General features: G+C 41.0%; 1 protein-coding gene across 1 annotated transcript in view; it reads right to left on the reverse strand.

The window, feature by feature from the left end:
* Positions 1 to 5,895: 5,895 nt before the first annotated feature.
* Positions 5,896 to 19,289, reverse strand: part of LOC126272457 (NADPH oxidase 5) — a 1,112,602-nt gene continuing 1,099,208 nt past the window's right edge. Inside the window, exon 19 of the mRNA XM_049975335.1 lies at positions 5,896 to 6,947. Within this exon, the coding sequence (XP_049831292.1) occupies positions 6,750 to 6,947 (198 nt within the window). The 3' untranslated portion in view covers positions 5,896 to 6,749. The remainder of the gene's footprint in view (positions 6,948 to 19,289) is intronic.

Raw genomic sequence — 19,289 nt, forward strand, 5'->3', positions numbered from 1 at the left:
TGAAACAGACCAGCATGGCTGAAGGCCCCAAACTGAGCATTACCAGTCAAGGCAGGCAAGGCAGCACTGACTGAGGTACAATGCCAGCCACACCTCTAAGCAAAGTAGAACAACTGACAGATTTTGTGTGATGGAATTATATGCCACCATGGAGACTCAAATGCAAGTGAATAGCCACTACAGAAACAAAAGTAAATAAAGATAAACAAAAACCATCAGTTCAAACTTTGTGATGTTGGTTCGATTGGCATTTCAGCCGACATGCACAGTCCCTGCAATTTCCCAAACCAGTAAACCAGTTAGATGACCACAGAAGGGTGTAGTAGGTGGAGAGAAAATAAGAAAAAAAAAAAAAAAAAAACGACTACTTCTTTTTCTGCCTTATCCACTCTGCTCTGGGGTTACAGAAGTCAATTGCTACCATACGTAGGCAATGTGGAACATACCCAGGTATGTCACACGAGAAGATTCCTGCAAGTTCACTGCTCAATGAGCACTAATTAACACATCACGTACCTGTGACATGTAATGGGATGCATGGGGCTTTTTTTTTTCTTTTACACTGACAGAAGGTGCTGACTACAATGCAGCTCTAAGGCTTACAAGGAGACAGTAAGTGACATTTAGAAAGGGATTCAAAAACTATAGTTTTGAGGAGCTGTAGTTGGCAGATAGGAGGCAACTGACAAAACAGATCATCCTTGTATGTGCTACTGAAAAGCAGTCTTGTGGGTTACTTGTGAGGGTCAGTATGTCTGAAACAATGTGTTTGGTGATACAGGTTTTGATTGTCATATGTTACCAGCTGTAAGTTTCACAAGTGACAGTTCTACGATTTCAATGACTAACAGTGGCAAATAATTCCAGATTCGAGATCATGGGAAGAAAAGTTTTGACACTTGGTTTTGGGTTACAACACACTTTCACATGCCATTTCTTGTAGCAAATATGACTGAACCAATTTCAGGAGCTGATTTTTTTGCAGTTTTTTGACTGGGTTTAGACTTTTCTTCCAACTGACTCCTAAAAGTGGCTCAATTGGTGCAAGTTTCCAGTGTACTTGATGTGGTACTGCAAGAATTTCCAAAGATGGTAGAAATCAGGAAATTGGAAACATCTTGCAAGCATGACACTCAGCACTACTTTCGGACTTCAACTGGCCTTCCAGTAATGTCCCACCCATGCAGGCTTGTGTCAGAAAAGTTCATTGCAGCTAAGGGTGGCTTAGACAGACAGATTACTGAAGGCATCATGTCTCAGTCAGATAACCAGTGGGCATTAATTGTCCACCTAGCCAAGAAAAGGACAGAAACTAACTTGTGGGGATTATAAGTCCTAAATTCCTATACTATTCCCGATACGTATCCATTACCACAGGTGGCAGATTGCAACAACTTCCTAGCAGAAGTGACTGTTTTCAGCATTATTGACTGCTGCAAGGCATAGGCACAGATTCCAGTCACAAAGAGTGACAGGAAGAAGACTGCTGTCACTATTTTGTTTCGTTTGTTCCATTTCAGCTCCATGCCCTTTGGTCTCAAAAGCGCCACACAATATTGGCAAAGGTTTATTCACCAGGTCCTTGGAGGGCTTCCATTCATGTTTTGTTACAGCGATGACATTCTCATCTCTGTCAATATGGAACAACATGAGGAGCACCTATGAACCCTTTTCCAGAGGCTTAAGGACTTCAGATTAGTAATCAACAAAGTCAAGTTCATTTTTGGGAACAAGAACATACAGTTTCTCATATTCTTCATTTCTGCAAAAGGTCTGTCTCCTACCCCTGATAGAGTGCAACTCATCCGTGACTTCCCAGTTCTGAAGACTTTCAAGGAATTACGAAGATTCTTGGGAATGATTAATTTCTACTGATGCCATCTTCCACAGACAGCTGCAAAACAGGATCCTTTGACTACACTTCTGAAGGGAAAGTTCACCTCAAGGAACAAAAAGGTACCATGGAATGAGGATCTAATGGAGGTCTTTAAGGATGTTATGGTGGAGGCTGTACTATTATACCATCCTATTCATGATTCCAAACTGGCAATCATGGTTGACAGCAGCCAGGAAACAGTCATTGCAACATAACAACAGAGGACCATCCTGGTGATCGGAAACCCATGGTTTTTTTCCCAGCTCTTGACAGAAGCACACAGCGCTACAGACTGAGTTATTTGGCATTCACACAGTGGTGAAATTCTTTGAAGAATATCTCAAAAGTGAGCACTTTACAATTTATACAGATCATACAGCACTTACAGCATTCTTTTCCAAGGCAACATGTCTAGCATCGGCCCATCAGTGTCGCATAATTGACTTCATACCCCAAGACTCCATACATATTAGACACACAAGTGGCATGAATGACATTTCAGCTGATTATTTATCACTTAGCAATGCCAGTGTCCTGGCAGTCTGCTGATAAGAAAACAGTGGGTGATAAAAAGGAAGACACTGAGTTAGCTCAGTTGTTGGCTAATGAATCTCATTGTGTGTGTGTGTGTGTGTGTGTGTGTGTGTGTGTGTGTGTGTGTGTGTGTGTGTGTGTGTGTGTGTGTGTGCGCGCGCGCGAGTGTACATCTGTCCTTTTTTTCCCCTAAGGGAAGTCTTTCCGCTCCCGAGATTGGAATGACTCCTTACCCTCTCCCTTAAAACCCACATCCTTTCGTCTTTCCCTCTCCTTCCTGAAGAAGCAACCATCGGTTGCGAAAGCTAGCAATTCTGTGTGTGTGTTTGTGTGTTTTGTTCATGTGCCTGTCTGCCGGCGCTTTCCTGCTTGGTAAGTCTTGGAATCTTTGTTTTTAATGAATCTCATTGTTTGATGTATGATAAAGTGGAAGTGAAAGAGCTGTGTCTTACCTTATGATGTGATGTGATACATCACAGGATAAATTACATACTTACATTTCACAAAGACATAGGAGAGAGATTTTCTGGGTCTTTTATAATTTAGCACACCTGGGAGTCAGGGCTTCAGCTAAAGTGCTGGAAAAATGTGTCACATGGCATGAAAAAAGCAAAGATCCCACCACTGGGCTCAATGTTATTTGCAGTGTCAGAAGTGTAATGTTGGAAGACATGGGCACACACCTATGGGAATGTCTGCTGAACCTACAGCCCTTTATATGCACCTACACATTGATTTCATGAGACATTTTCTGTGTTCTGAAAATTACAGCTGTGTGTTAAATGGTGGTGGATTGGTTTACCCATTGTCCAGAAGCATTCCCTGTTTCCAGTATGGAGGCAGACACTGTGGCTATGACACTACTGGTAGGCTAGTTTGCTCCTAGGGTGCACGACAAGTGATCAGGTCGTACTGCAGAAGACAATTTGAGGCTTGTCTATTTCAAGGACTACTACAGATATGCAGTTGCATTCAATCTCTGAAGGCTGTGTTAGTGGCGCACAGCTCTAAGCAAGTGGGAGCTTTGCCTGTGGTGATGTGAGGCCTTTGATCAATGGTGAAGGGAGATCTAGGTTGTTCATTGGCAGATTTGTTGTTTGGCAAGCAAGTACGACTTCTGCTGATCTATTGATCAACAACCTACAATCTTATCATCTGAGAAACGTGCATCTGATTTCAGATTTTGGTAGACAATCAAAAGAGTGAATGTCATGGAATAGCATGCATTCTTTGCAATCATGGCAACAAAGCAATTTTCATACACAAGGATATGGCCACATCACTGCACGTCTGGCTACGGGATGACATTGTGCATCCCCCTCTCCACCAATCACACATATGTCTGTTCCGAGTGCTGTGCAGATTGCTGAATGAGTTCATGATAGATTGGAATGAAAAAGTCTCCATAGAGCGGCTGAAGCCCAGTCACATTGATGTACAGGACAATGGGACTTTAAGTGCCACTGCTACAAACCACGACCTTCGGGGGCCACACAGAAATTGAGCTAAGGAACACACTGTAGCACCTACAGACCCTCCATGTATTACTCCAGTTATCACATGGGCTGGAAGAACTGTTTTGCCACCAGTAGCTCGATGCACCTAGGGCACTAAACTTCAAAAAGGGAGGGGGGGGGGGGGGTGGTTACTGGTGTAATGGGAAGTGATAGCAATCACTGGTCATAGGCAGCAGTGATATGTTTCAATGTGTTTTAGCTTTATGTATGTATTTCTTTGTTCTCTGGTTATGGTGCTCGCTCTTGATATGTTTTGGTACTAACTCACCTATTTTGCAATTTGTGCTTTAGTTTAAATATATTATTTTCAAGTGTGGAGTTTATTCTTTCTGGAGCTTATTCTTTCTTGCCATCAGTTCTAGTCCCTTAAGGTAAATATCTGAAACCACCCTCTTGTCCTGTATATAAAGAATGCACTAGTACGGGAGGCAAATACTGTTCATGGCAATGCAACAAGGCACTGTGATATTCATTAATATTTCACATGGGTGTATCGAAAACTGGCCATGTGCTATGCACACAATTGGCTTATCTCAACTTTTTGTTTGGTAAAATTGACAGTGTTTTGTAGGTAACGATCCCTGCATTGTGCAATTACAAAGATTGATATTTTTTGATTACTGAGATTTAACTGTTCTTGTGAACTGTCTTTTTGTACTGTATTATTTTTGTGTTACTGAGGTAGAGTACATCACAAAAGCATAAGTCATCCCACTGCACTATTGAGTTTGGACTTCATTATCAGAACCAAATAAATAATGATATGAGGCTGTGTACTAAAGGCCACAACATAAACTGCAACTCATTGTTGTGGTGAGTGTTGCTAGTTATTGTCTGCCAAAGCCAAAGCACCACCACCAAACCTGTAAGTACTGACTCTACATCCATATTCTGCAGATCATTGAAAAAATGTAAAATCTTTTCAGCAGAGTGTTGCCCTAAGCAGTGGTAGTTATCACATAATGGGCTGTAATGTTGATACCAGGCGTTTTGAGCTCCTAATGTGATTATTCAGCAAGAATTACTCTCTCGTTACTGGAAAGATGCCTTCAAGTGCATGATGTGAAAAGGCAAAAGTAATCTATATGATTTTGGCATCATATTCTACATGCACCCAGGAAAATTGTTACATGTCACTAATAGATGGCTAAAGTCTCTTTCAGGACAAATACATCCTGAAAGTCACTGTACATTCCGGCTAAAAAGAGGCGTAGTAACTGTTGTGTTTGTGCCCAAGAAACTAAAGGAATAAACCTTGCCCATGATGTCTTTATGGGCATTTTCAGTTTAGAGAATCCATTTGACTTGATACAGAGGACTGCATTGTGACAGCAGTATAGATCAGGGCCAACTCCTTGTGCTAAGTAGGTTTAACATGTCTTGCAGTGTTACAGTAATTAATAATCAACTGTAAGATAATAAAATGAAACTTCTTTGTATCGAACCACAAATGAATGCTTACTAGTAGTAATTACCATGCACATTTATCTGTATAATTCACAATAATATGTGCATGAATGCTCTTGTTTCCATGCTTTCTTCTTGCAGCATGGTTAAATACAGTTTGAAGGGTTAAGGTCTCATTTTCTTTGGTGTAATTAAGTTGGTTGGTTTGGGAGAGGAGACCAAACAGCGAGGTCATTGGTCTCATCGGATTAGGGAAGGAAGCTGGCTGTGTCTTTCAAAGGAACCATCCTGACGTTTGCCTGAAGCGATTTAGGGAAATCATGGAAAATCTAGATCAGGATGGCCAGGCACGAGTTTGAACTGTCATCCCCCCGAATGTGAGTCCAGTGTGCTAACCACAGCACCACTTCACTTGGTGCCAAATTAACTAATATGTATGTGAGTAAGGAAAACTGATTTCTGCAAAAAATATGTAATTCCTAAAAATGTCAGCATACTTACAAATGATGCTGCAGCTCAATACACAAATATTCATCACTAATTTCTAAAAAAATACACATCTATACAGAAATATATATTTACAAGTACATACATAATTGTGGAACAACACATGAGAAATGTTTTACAGAATGCTTTTACAAGCTCAATAAATATTACATAAATAATACACAAAAATGATTCATAAATACCAGTATGGAAGATAATTTACAATTTCACTTCAACATTCATTCATTTATTCATTCAGTTGTTCATCCATCCATCCATCCATGCCTTGTAGTAAGCATATTGCTTATTCAATACAGTTACATTGTGAAAGCTAAATAAAAATTAATTACTTATGCTGCAAATAAATTGTTACAAACAGTGATCAATAAAATTTCCACCTCTACTCTCCAAGCCCAAGTAGAATACAGTAAATAAATACGTTTTACACTCTGGAAAATATGTCTTGTAAAGCACAGTTATCAGTGTTCAATATACAATGACTAGATCCTAGGTTAGAATCAACCTCCATAAAAAGTTTGCAGAATACTGTTGTATAAAAATGTAGCTCCCACAAGAAAAGAACTGACTTTAATGCATCTCTCAAAATAATACATTTTAAAATATCACACAATCACAACCATCTGTGTCTTGGTATTCTCAAATACTCAGCGATACAGTCCAGTAACAGGTAGCTGTATTACATAATAAAAAGCAACAAATCCGAACTTGGATATATTAATATTGCACTTCAGTATTTACTTAACGTTCATCTCATTTGAGATTTATTAACTATAAAAATTATTGTTGATTAATGTGAATCAACTTTGTGACCATCAGTTGCAAAGATGCATGAAATGACATCTTGCAGGAGGGGATACATTCTTAATAGCAGACTGAGTATTGTTACTCGTATCAGACAAAATTCTCAGTTAGAAAACTTCCTTGCGGAACTCAAAACCATATTGATCACATTTAACTCGCAGTATCCTGCCAAGCTGTGGTGGCCCACAATAAAATACTGTTATTTTGCCTTTCTTTTGATCCAGTAACTGCTTAAATACTTTATCCCAGTTTGGACGTCCAGCATTTGTTCTTGTTTTGAGGCCAGTGATGAGATCTCGTTTTTCCTATAAATAAATAAAAAGTATTTTAAGTGAATATTTAGTGATATTGTAACATAATGGAAGAATTATGTCCATCAATTCAGTCTAAGCACTGTCAGCTCACTTCTGTAGTATGTTTGCTGTAATGGAAACAAATGATAAATGCTAAACAAAGCTGATGAACTTCAGTTTTGTTTATGAAACTGTGAACTTTTAGTATTGCACTTGTGAACCATGTTTTTGCCAAATTGGAAATAATTACATGTTAATGAAGCAAAAGTTTAATTGTGATTTATCAGATGAGGCAGTAATTTTTTTAACTAATAAATAATCTGAAGCTTCCGGAAACAAACTCTCTTACACTTAAAAATTGATATTGTTATTTACAATCCGAAAACAAGTATCAATTTGGGCAGCAGAGTCAGCAACAACAACTAATGCTTCACACTGAAAGCATGTTTTTTGAGCATCCACAAAGTACAAATCGATCTGAATTGCCTGCCTCAGCAGTAATCATACTGATAGGTATGTAGAATGATCTGTTTACTTCATGTAAAGTGCTCCCACAGCCTCTATAAAGCCTCTTACAGTTTCTCATGTTTTGTTTGACAAATGTGAATGACATCTCTAAATAGTGAACCAAACAATTATTTCTGTAACATCAGTTCCTCGCTAACAGTTCATTACACAGTCTCAGGATAACAGACCTATGACCTATGTGCTGTTCTCTGCGCAGGGGACATCTTTCAAAGACCTGAGGTTGGTGAAACTTAACATCACTCCTTGCATTTCACTGAGGGCAGTGAAAGCAGCTAGTTACCTCACATGTACTGCATTCTCAGAACAAACAGGATCAGTGATACGTCATCTTCAGTAATATGTCATCTGTGATAACACAGAAGATGCAGCACCAAGGGGGGATTGTGCAACACCAGTGCTTTACATCTGAAAAATGATGTCTATTCAGATTTCATGCCAGTCACAGAAGAGTGTCCCTAGTATCCCAACTATGAGGATGTAAATCAGATTTACTGTAAATACACATTGTAATGGTCATGAGTATTTGTTGCCTTTGAGATTAGATATGGTGGCCTGATGTTAGTCAAGAATGCCTTTAAGGTGACCGAGTGGCCATGATCAGTACCTTACTGAGTTTGAACAAGGTCACGTAACAGCACTGTAAGGAGCTGGATGTTGCTTCTGTGATACTGCAGAAAGACTTCGCAGAAATGTAGCCACAGTAACGATTGCTAGCAGCAGTGCTCATGAGAATGTACAGTCACAAGAAGATCAAGCCCTGGACAGCCATATGGCACTACTGAGAGGAAAGGTAATCATACTCAGCTTATAGCTCTGGCACATCATACTGCATTTGGTGCAACAATCTGAGCAGCAGTTGGTACCATAGTGACACAACAAACTCGTTCTGCAAGGACAGCTCCAAGCCACACACTGTGCATTCCACTGATCCCAAAGCACCACCATTTGTGTCTTCAGTAGCATCAGCAGATGAGAGCTCATTGGAGGGCAGGATGGAAGTCTGATGTATTTTTTCATGCAAGCTGTTTTTGCCTCGGTGCCAGTGATGGCAAAGTGTTGGTTAGTAGGAGGCCAGTTTAGGCTCTGTAAGCAACCTGTCTGCATGCTAGACAAGCTGGACCTACACCTGGAGTTATGGTTTGGTGTGCAATTTTGTATGACAGCAGGAGCACTCCTGTGGTTATCTCCCCCACCTAACTGCAGATTTGTACATCACTCTGGTGATTTAATTGGTTGTGCCACCTGTCATGAACAGCATCCCAGTGGGTATTTTCCAGCTGCATAATGCTTGCCCACATACTAATTTTTTAACACAATGTGATCTACACAGTGTTGACATGTTCCTTTTGCCTGCTTTATCATCAGATCTGTCTGCAATTGAGCACATGTGAGTTATTATCAGACAACAGCTCCAGTGTCATCCAACAACATTAACCATCCATGAGTAACGTAGAAGTAAATAACCTCGGAGTAGTGAAGCATTTTAAATCACTTAATAAAAGCAAGTCTTCTGGTCCAGACTGTACACCAACTAGGTTCCTTTCAAAGTATGCTGATAAATTAGCTCCATACTTAACAATCATAGCCTTCTTAGGTTGTTTGCAAGTGATGCTGCATTTATCGACTACTAGAGTCATCAGAAGTTCAAAATAAATTGCAAAATGATTTGGAAAATATATCTGAATGGTGTGAAAATTGGCAGTTGATCCTAAATAATGAAAGTGTGAGGTCATCCATGTGGGTGCTAAAAGAAATTCATTAAACTTCAGTCACACGATACATCAGTCAAATCTAAAGGCCGTAAATTCAACTGAATGCCTAGGAATTACAATTACGAACAACTTAAATTGGAAGGAACCAAAGACTGTGTTTTATTGGCAGGACACTACTAAGGAGGCTGCCTACACTATGCTTGCCCATCATCTTTGACTATTGCTGCATGTTGTGGGATCCTTACCAGATAGGACTGGCTGAGTATATCGAAAAAGTTCAAAGAAGGGCTGCACGTTTTTAATTTGCTGTGAAATATGGGAGTGAGCTTCACTGAAATGATACAGGATTTGAGCTGGATATCATTAAAAGAAAGGCATTTTTCATTGCGATGGAATCTTCTCAAGAAATTACAATCACAAACTTTCCTCCGAATGTGAAAATATTTTGCTGACACTGACCTACACAGGGAGAAAAGGTCATCGTCGTCGTCGTCATCAACAACATCAACAGTTTCCAGCCTCTGGCCCGGTCTGTATGAAACATAGGCCTCTTCATCATCTTCTGTCTTGCCACCATCTCTCTTGGTCCAGTTCCTCAGCTCCTTTTAGGTATCTGTCTCTCGGTCATCCTATTGGTCTCTTTCCTTCCAGTTTCATCTCATGTATCCTCCTGGGTATCCTCTTCTCCTCCATTCTCTTAACGTGTCCATACCATCCCAGTCTTGATTTCTCTATCTCCTCCTATAATTATTCCACCTCCATTAACGCTCTGATCCTCTCATTTCTTAACCTGTCTATCTTGTCACTCCAATACTGTTTCTCAAGAATTTCATCTCACTAGCTTGTACTTTGCTTCTCTCTCTTCCTTTCATAACTCAGGTTTTTGATGCATGTCAGGATTAGGACATAGTATGACTGGTATATAACCCTTTTGCTGATTTGGGGTACATCCTTGCTCCATATCAGGCTTCTGACACTCTTCTAAATGCTTCTGTTTTCTCCTCTGCTCATTTATTTCTCTATTTTTTCCTTCTTCCTGTATCAGGCTTCCTAGGTACTTTAAACTCTCCACTCTCCTCAATCGTTCCCCACCGATTGTTATTCCAGTTGTTCCTCTCTCCTCCTTTCTTGTTGTGATAATCATCTCACTCTTAATTATACTGAATTTCATCCCATATTCTTGTACTGTTCATTCCCATACATCCAACTGCTCTTTTACTTCCTCCTCCTTATTCCCCCAAATCATCAGATCATCTGCAAACACCATAGCTTTCATCTTCCTTTCACCAATTACTTGTGCTACTGTACTTATTGTATCATCCATCACTACAATGAAGAGTAATGGTGAAAGTACACTTCTCTGCCTCAAGCCATTCTTCTGTCCAATCCAAGCTGATCTGTCTCCTCCCACTTTCACACAGTCCGTGTATCATTCTACATTTCCCTTATCCTCCAAATAATCTGTTTTGCTACTCCTCTGTTCTCCAGGGCTTTCCATACTTTGCTTCTACATACAAATGGCCATGAGCACTATGCGACTTAACTTCTGAGGTCATCAGTCGCCTAGAACTTCAAAAAACAAGTTCAGTTTCCTCAGTAACAATGTATTATGCTGTAAAAGCTATTATATACACAGCTTTACACATGGTATACTTTGAAATTGTTGAGTTTATTTTCCTAACTGTATAAAATTGTTTAATTGCTGTTTTGATCCTGGGAGTTTTGTAAGCCCAAAGCAGTACGAATTTGCAAAAAATTTCAATAACACAAAGACCAGATGCCATTGTAATATTGAATTTGAATAAATAGCTTTTATAACATTCTGCAAAACTGTGATATGGTATATAGAACTAAATGTGTGCCAAATGAGTTATTCAGTAGTTTGTGATCGATCAGTTTGGGATCAGGCAGTCAGTGATTTGTATCTGTCTCTATAAGTATTTATACTGCACAAATAACATTTTTTGTTCGCAAAAGCGTTGCACAAAAAACTTGTGTGTAATGATAAGTATGGTGCGCTTTACTTTTGTGGCTAGACACTGTGAAATAGAATGAAAAATAATTGGGTGAAATATTGTTTTTACTGGTGAATTAAAATACAAGGACCTAATCACCTAGCAAAACAAAAAGTACAGTACTCAACCAAGGAAAGATGAGTACATATTTTATAAATATAAATGGCAAGAACTTATTTTTACATAAAATAGGGAAGAGGTTGAATGGCTCTTCTGGAATATTGTATTTAAATGGACCATCTGAACAGGTAGCTAAAATTGTTTACTTTTATTAACTGTTAAATCTTCACTGAAAATTTTAATTATCTGTTTCTTAATGTGCACTTAGCACAATTTTGCCAAAATTTGCTTAGTTTTATAGATACAGTGACAATTTCCACAAATTCTAGTTGCAGAAAGGTTGTGATCTGTCACTGTCAGACTGCACTGAACACCTCTCCAAGTTAAGAAACATAACCTTAGCTTGTCCCTTCGTTTCACGAGCTTAAAAAAGGCTGCAAATAGTAGCAGTCAGATTATTTCCATATGATCACAACTTCCCAAATCCACAGTTGGTGTAATGCTAACAGATACGTTGCCTACATGTTGATGCTTATACACCTGCATCAGAGTCGCGCTATGTTGCTACTGCAGCAACACTCTCAAATGGGAACTCTTTGACTTCCTCATATATCTTTCAATTTCATTACATGACAACCATGTCGTGAGAAATTTCATTTAGGTGATTGTGGGAAGGGGGGGGGTTCCAGACACTGTGGACCCTCTCTCTGGCTACGTCCTAAACAGTGGAAAAAATATGTGATTGTACTTGATGCAACTAAGGCAGACCTCATTCAATCAACAAAAACACTAACAGTCGTGCCTTCTCTCTGTTAAGCAAGTAACTACTTCTGGCTCTGCATCTATGACCTTTTCTGGGGACCACTACATTTCAGTAGACAACAAGTTGAGAAATCTACATATGAGTTGAATGGAACCCATGATTTTGGTCCTCCAACTTGCTCCAAACCATATAGTTGCAACTAACATTGAGAATGATGATGCAAATCATTTCATGAGCATACTTGCCACTTGAAAGAATTTACAATTCCCCTTGAAATCAGGTAACAGTCATGTCTTATACCATAATGAAACGTATCCTGAAGCCAGCAGCACCCTGTGAGCACAGTCCCCAGTGACAGACCATATACTGATGGTCCAAAAGATTAAGATCACTGCCCACTGTAAGACTGAATACTGCTTGGTGCCACTGCAGGCATATGACATGGTAAGAAATATATGTAAGTAGTGCAGAGATGAATGGAAAGTCATTCTGATGATGATATTTATGCACACAGGGGCATCAGTTTATATAAATTACTTTGATAGAAGAGAGAATTTGAAGTCCATGTGCTCAGAAACAAGCATCTCAGAAATGAGGCAACTGGTCAGCTGTTCACATGCTATACAACATGTATACAACAAGATGTTGGACATGCATGCCGTACACAGAACGTGGAGGTTAGAAGCTTCACTGCTTTGCAGGATAGTCAGTGATATGTGGCACAATGTTGTGCAGGCGCTAGTAATTTGGAGCACACTGTTCAGCGCACATTGACGAATGCGAGACTATGCTGCTGGCAACCTCTGAGTGTTCCCATGCTGACAACATTGTCATCAATTATGGTTGCAAAGGGCATGGGACCATTGAGATTGGACTGTGGATCATTGGAAGCATGTTGCTTGATTTGATGAGTCACATTTCTCGTTATGTCAGGTGGAAAGTCATGTCCAGATGTGCTATCATCCATGCAGACAGTTGCTTGAAACATTTACCACATTATGGGCACAGATAGGTAGGGGGAGTATTACACAATGGAAGCATTCACGAGGACTTCCATGGGACCCATCATAGTAATCTAAGGCATCATGATAGCTAAGGAGTTCATGAACATTCTTGCAGACCAACTACATCCATACAGGTTTAGTGCATTCCCTGTCTGTGATGGCCTCTTTTACTAGGATAACTGCCCATGTCACAAGATCAGAATTGTGCTACAGTGGTTTAGGGAGAATGGTGATTAACTCAAATTGATATCTTGGCCACCAAATTTGCCTGATCTGAAAATTAATGTAATGTAACAATGATGGAACACATATGTGATAGTATTTAGTGCTATCTCCTTGACCACAAACCACCAGTGCATAATTTACAGAAATTTAGTGACCTGTGCATAGGCTTTCTTATGCCACATACCTCTAGAGACCTATCAAAGACTTGTTGGCATATTGCATTTCAAATGTGAACCAACACACTATTAAGCTGACAGTCAAAATGTTTTGGCTAATCAGTAGTACACACTGGGCGACGTAGCAGCATCAAGGCCTACAGTAATGGCCAAGGAACCTGAAGTCCCACATCTGTCAAATTAAGCATTCCACCACTAACACTACTTCAACATGTCTCAGACAAAATGTGTACATTTGTCTACAAGAAGGCAACAGTACGAGCCATGCTGGCTTCATTCAGAAGTGAATCAATTTGCCCCAAGATCAAAAGCCTCTCGGAGAGAGAGAGAGAGAGAGAGAGAGAGAGAGAGAGAGAGAGAGATCCCATGAAACTCACTCTATTCATATGCAAAGTCTTGAGTTTCATTCATTCACACACATCCCTAAACTCCATCTCAAAGAAAAGCCTTCAGGCATAGGGAGTGACTCAACACGTACATTAATACAAGACAAAGATGTCATACAAACTTAATATTTGTACTGTATTTACAGAGAACTATCAATATACAGCTTGATACATCCAAACTTATGCCAGCTAAATTTTATTAAGTAAACTAGGAAAAAAACTGCTACTATGAAAAAATCTGCTTCCTCCTCAGGTTGACTATAAACAAGGGTGGTATGAAAAGTCCTTGGAATCACCACGGGAGGTCAGCACTAGTCCAATGAGTTGCTCATGTGATATTCATTGGGCTTTTTCATGTAAATACATGCCATGTCAGTGCTCTTGGAGGAGAGCTGTGGTGGTAAAGTGGTTCTGTTATGCCGATTTCCAGAATACACTGGAGGACTCTGCTCCTTCATATTCAACTGTTGCCAAGTGGACAGATGAATTTAAATTTGGTTCAGTGGTTGGTGCAGTGGTTGGCCAAGATGCGAGACTGCTCCAGAAATCATTGCAACAGTGCACAAAATGATCATGGAGGATCGCCAATTAAAAGTGCACAAATATGCTCATGCTTGCCAGATGTCCTCTGAAAGGGTATATCACATTTTAACTGAAGAATTAGAAATGAAAAATTATCTGCAAGATGGGTGCCACAACTCGCAACACTGGATCAAAAACGCATGAGAATGGACAAATCTAAACAATGTTTGGCCCATTTTAGGAGAAACGAAAAAGATTTTTTGCACCAGTATGTGGCCACAGATGAAACTTGGGTGCACTACTATACCCCAGAGGCGAAACAACACCGAGTGAGGTGGCGCAGTGGTTAGCACACTGGACTCCCCTTTGGGAGGATGACATTTCAATCCCACATCTGGCCACATGTTTTCCACGATTTCCCTAAATCACTTGAGGCAAATGTCGGGATGGTTCCTTTGAAAGGGCACGGCCGACTTCCTTCCCCATCCTTCCCTAATCTGATGAGACCAACGACCTCGCTGTTTGGTCTCTTCCACCAAATCAACCCAACAAAACAACAGTCAAAGCAGTGGAAACATGTTGACTCTCCACCACCAAAGAAAGCAAAGACAATTCCTTTGGCCTTGAAAGGTCAGTGTTCTGGTACACAAAGGGGATTCTGTTTGTAGATTGTCTTCCCACTGGGCAAACAATTACTGGAGAGTACTATGCTAACCTCTAGGACAAATTGTAACAAAAGATATGCAAAATAAAGGCCAGGTTCAGCAAGGAAGGAAGTCATGTTTCATCAAAACAATGCACGCCCATATGCGTGTACTGTTGCCATGGCAAAATTACACGAACTAAGGTATGAATTGTTGCCACACCCGCCTTCTTCACATGACGACTCCGTCAGACTTCCATCTTCCCAAAACTGAAAATTTTTCTTGGTGGACAAAGATTCACTTCAAGCAAATAATTGATAACTGGAGTTGACAACAATTTTGCAGGCCTGGAGGAAACACATTTTTGAGATGGGATAACACACTGGAACATTATTGGACCAAGTGCATTAATCTACAAGGAGACTAAATTGAAAAATAAAAAAAGTTTCAGTGATGTAAGTAATTTTCTTCTATTTCATTCTGAGAACTTATCACACCATCTTCGTAGCTGCTTTTGATTTGCAATTAATGATTTAATGTTTACTTAATAACAATGGTATCATATCAAAGAAAATATTTTTTATAGATATAAAGATAGAGTTCTGTTTGTAGGATATCATTTCTTGTCATACAGCACTATAGAATCTAGATATTTGGAGTATTTGTAGGAAGAGTGGCTAATGAGATGTGTGTGTAATTTTCTTTTGTACTGGTAGGGTTTCGTATTGTTTGCCCTACATTAGATGGGAGCTTGTTGAATATTTTATCAACAGAGTACAGGATTCCATTCTGAATCCTAGATAAGGAAGTAAATCCCACATTAAGATTATTCTTGTGTCTTTTATTGTGACTGTGCATATCATAGACCAGTGAAACATTTTTATCATCAGCAACAAAAACCATTAAGGAGTAAATACATTTTAAGTGTGTAAGAGCTCTATAATATATAAAGAGGCCTGTCCAGTATGCAGGCCTACCTGTGTGATACAAATGTTCTTAACACCTGCTTTTCTGGTTGGTTGGTTTGGTGTATAAAGGGACCAAACTACAGGGCCATCAGTCCATTCTTCCTGACACAAGTAAGGCTCAGGATACAAAAACACCCAACACTACACCTAAAAAGAAAATGAATGGAATGAACAGAAAATGGGGAAAACATACACCCCAAGGAATAGTAGAAGTAGGTATTAAAACCATAGAGCATATGGTCTGACCTGGCTGATCACAGTAATAAAAGAGGATGAGCCAGCCACTCTGAAACACATTAAAATGTCCACCCCAAAACGATAAGGTAAAAGACGACCACCAAGACAAACAAATGCAAAGAAAGTGTGACAGAGTTAAAATGGGGGGAGGGTGACGACCTCAGACACAAGGCTAAAAGCCCATCCTTAGATGGTATGATAAAAAAACCCTCACAAATAAAACATAAAACTAAATCTGCTGTTGAGGCATTGTTGCTCAACACCGAAGTTAAGGTGCTGGGAAGGTTAAAAGTCTGCCACAGAGCAACTAAAAGTGGGTAGTCCAGCAAGATGTGAATGACTGTCATATGTGAGCCACAGTGACACCGAGATGGGTCCTTGCGATGGGGAAGGTAGCCATGTGTTAGCCATCTATGTCCAATGCGGAGCCGTCAGAGAACCACAGACTCCCTGCGAGAGGCCCTCATGGAGGTCTTCCACACATTTGTAGTCTCCTTAGGTGCACACAGTTTGTTGTCCGTACTGAGATTATGCCATTCTGTCTCCAAAAGCTGAAAAACCCTTCACCATAATTATCACAGGTCAGTTACAGGGATGCCAACCTCCACAAGCAGATTCCGTGTAGCCTGTTTGGCCAGTTTCTCGGCAAGTTCATTTCCTGGGATTCTGACGTGGCGTGGGGTCCACACAAACACCACCGAATGATTAACTGTTCCAGTATGTAGATGGACTCCTGGTGGATGCTACCAAAGGATGGCGTGGGTAGCACTAGTCAATAGATTGTAGGCTGCTCAAGGAGTCAGTACAGAGAAGAAACGACGTGCCAGGGCATGAGCAGATGCACTCAAGAGCATGAAAAATGGTCGCCAGCTCTGCAGTGAAAACACTGCAGTCATCTGGCAACGAGTGCTGTTCAGTATGTCCTCCATGAACATACGCAAAGCCAACATGACCATCAGCCATCAAGCCATCAGTGTAAACCATTTCATGGTCCCAGTACATTTCAAGAATTGAGAGGAAGTGACAGCAGACAGCTGCACAGTTAACTGAGTCCTTAGGACCATGTGAAAGGTCCAGGCGAAGCTTTGGCCTAGGTGTACACCATGGAGGTGTAAGTGAAAGCAAGGACTCCACTTCAGACAGAAGAGATCAGACGTGAACCACAGTCTTTAAGTCCCGACCTGGACCTTCGATGTGGGAGATTAACCGCCATGGATGGGAGAAGGAGACAGTAATTCAGATGCTCAGAAGAACTATGAATGTGTGTATCATAACTGGCCAACAGTTGTGCGTGCCTAACCTTCAGTGGAGAGACTCCGGCCTCCACCAAGACACTGGTCACCAGACTTGTCTTAAAAGCTACTGTTGCCAGTCAAACTCGACAGTGGTGCACTGGGTTGAGTAAACACAATGCTGAGGGCACTGACAAATCATAAACCAGACTCTCATAGTCAAGACGAAATTGAACAAGGGCTCTGTAGAGCTGCAGCTGCGTAGAGCGATCCACACCCCAGTTAGTGTTGCTCAGGCATCGGAGGGCATTGTGGTGATGCCAGCAATTCAGTTTCAGCTGACAAAGATGCGGAAGCCACGTCAATCAGGCATCAAAAACCAGTCCAAAGTATCGATATGTCTCCACTACAGTGAGTGGATCACCACGAAGGAAAAGTTTTGGTTCCGGATGAATGGTACGAAGCCGATAGAAGTACATGACACAGGACTTTGCAGCTGAAAAGTGGAAGCTGTGGGTTAGAGCCCATGACTGCGCCTTGTAAATGGCTCCCTGTAAGCACCGCTCGGCAATTTCATTTGCATCACTAGATACCACGCCATTGATGTTAATGCCAGTAACACCAGTCAGCATCTGGTACCCACAAACATGTCTGATCTTAGTCCAGACTTGAGAAGGTGACATATGGACCCAATGGTCGAGACCTACCTCTTCTAACACTCCTGTTTCTGTCTTTTTATAAGCTGGCAAACACGGGCACGGAGCTGTTGAAAAGCTATTAGGTGCACTTGGGAAGGTTGCCACTTATGTCGCTGTAGAGCTCACCAATGCTCTATAATGGCCTCAGTGATTTCCGGCGACCACCAAGGTACCAACTTTCGCTGCGGGAACCTTCAAGAACAAGGCAGAAACAATCATTCTAGTCACCTGGTCAACCACTACATCAATGGTACCATGTGGGGGAAAATCAACGGTGAAAGCAGAGGTGAAAGCTTCCTAGTCTGCCTTGTTTAAAGCCCATCTTGGTAGACGTACAGGGCAATGGTGGTGTGGGAATGACAGGAAGATGGGAAAGTGGTCGCTACCACACAAGTCATCATGGGCTCTACAGTGGAAAGATGGGAGAAGTCCTGGGCTGCAGGGGGATAAATCAATGACCAAGTAAGTGCCATGAGCTACACTGAAATGTGTGGGGGACCCAGTATTTAAGAGGCAGAGGTCGAGTTGAGACAGTATAGTTTTGACATCTCTAACTCAGCCAGTAAGCACAGAGCCACCCCACAAGGGGTTATGGATGTTAAAAATCTCCCAAAAGTAGAAAGATTTAGGGAGTTGTTAGTGCCGACAATGTGTTCAGGAGTAGTGCACCACCTGGAGGAAGACAGTTATTTCCTGAGTCATCCTTACCCTGACAGCCACAGCTTCAAGAGGGGTTTGAAAGGGCACAGGTTCTCTGCATACTGAGTTCAGGACATAGACACAAACTCCACCTGACACTATTATAGTTGCTACGGTTCTTGTAATAAGCCCTGTAGTCATGAAGGGCAGGGATCCGCATGGCTGGGAACCAGGTTTCCTGTAAAGCAATGCAGAAAGCAGGCATAAAGCTTAACAGTTGCCATTGCTCAGCCAGGTGGTGGGACAAATTGCCGCAATTCCACTGGAGGATGACATTATCATGAGGCTGGGAAGGCATGAAGCATGCAAGGAGGCAGGTTACACCTCAGGGTCACCAGCTGAGTATTTGTACCCATTCCTATAGTCGATGAGGCATCAGTGAGATCCAGGTCCTCAGGGGATGCTGAGATCCCCACCTCATCTGCAAGTGCAGAATTGGTAGGAATGGTGATGTTGGGGCCACCAGAGGGTCCTTTTTCTGAGCA

This window comes from Schistocerca gregaria, chromosome 5, assembly GCF_023897955.1.
Source record: "Schistocerca gregaria isolate iqSchGreg1 chromosome 5, iqSchGreg1.2, whole genome shotgun sequence".
NCBI classification, from domain to species: domain Eukaryota; kingdom Metazoa; phylum Arthropoda; class Insecta; order Orthoptera; family Acrididae; genus Schistocerca; species Schistocerca gregaria.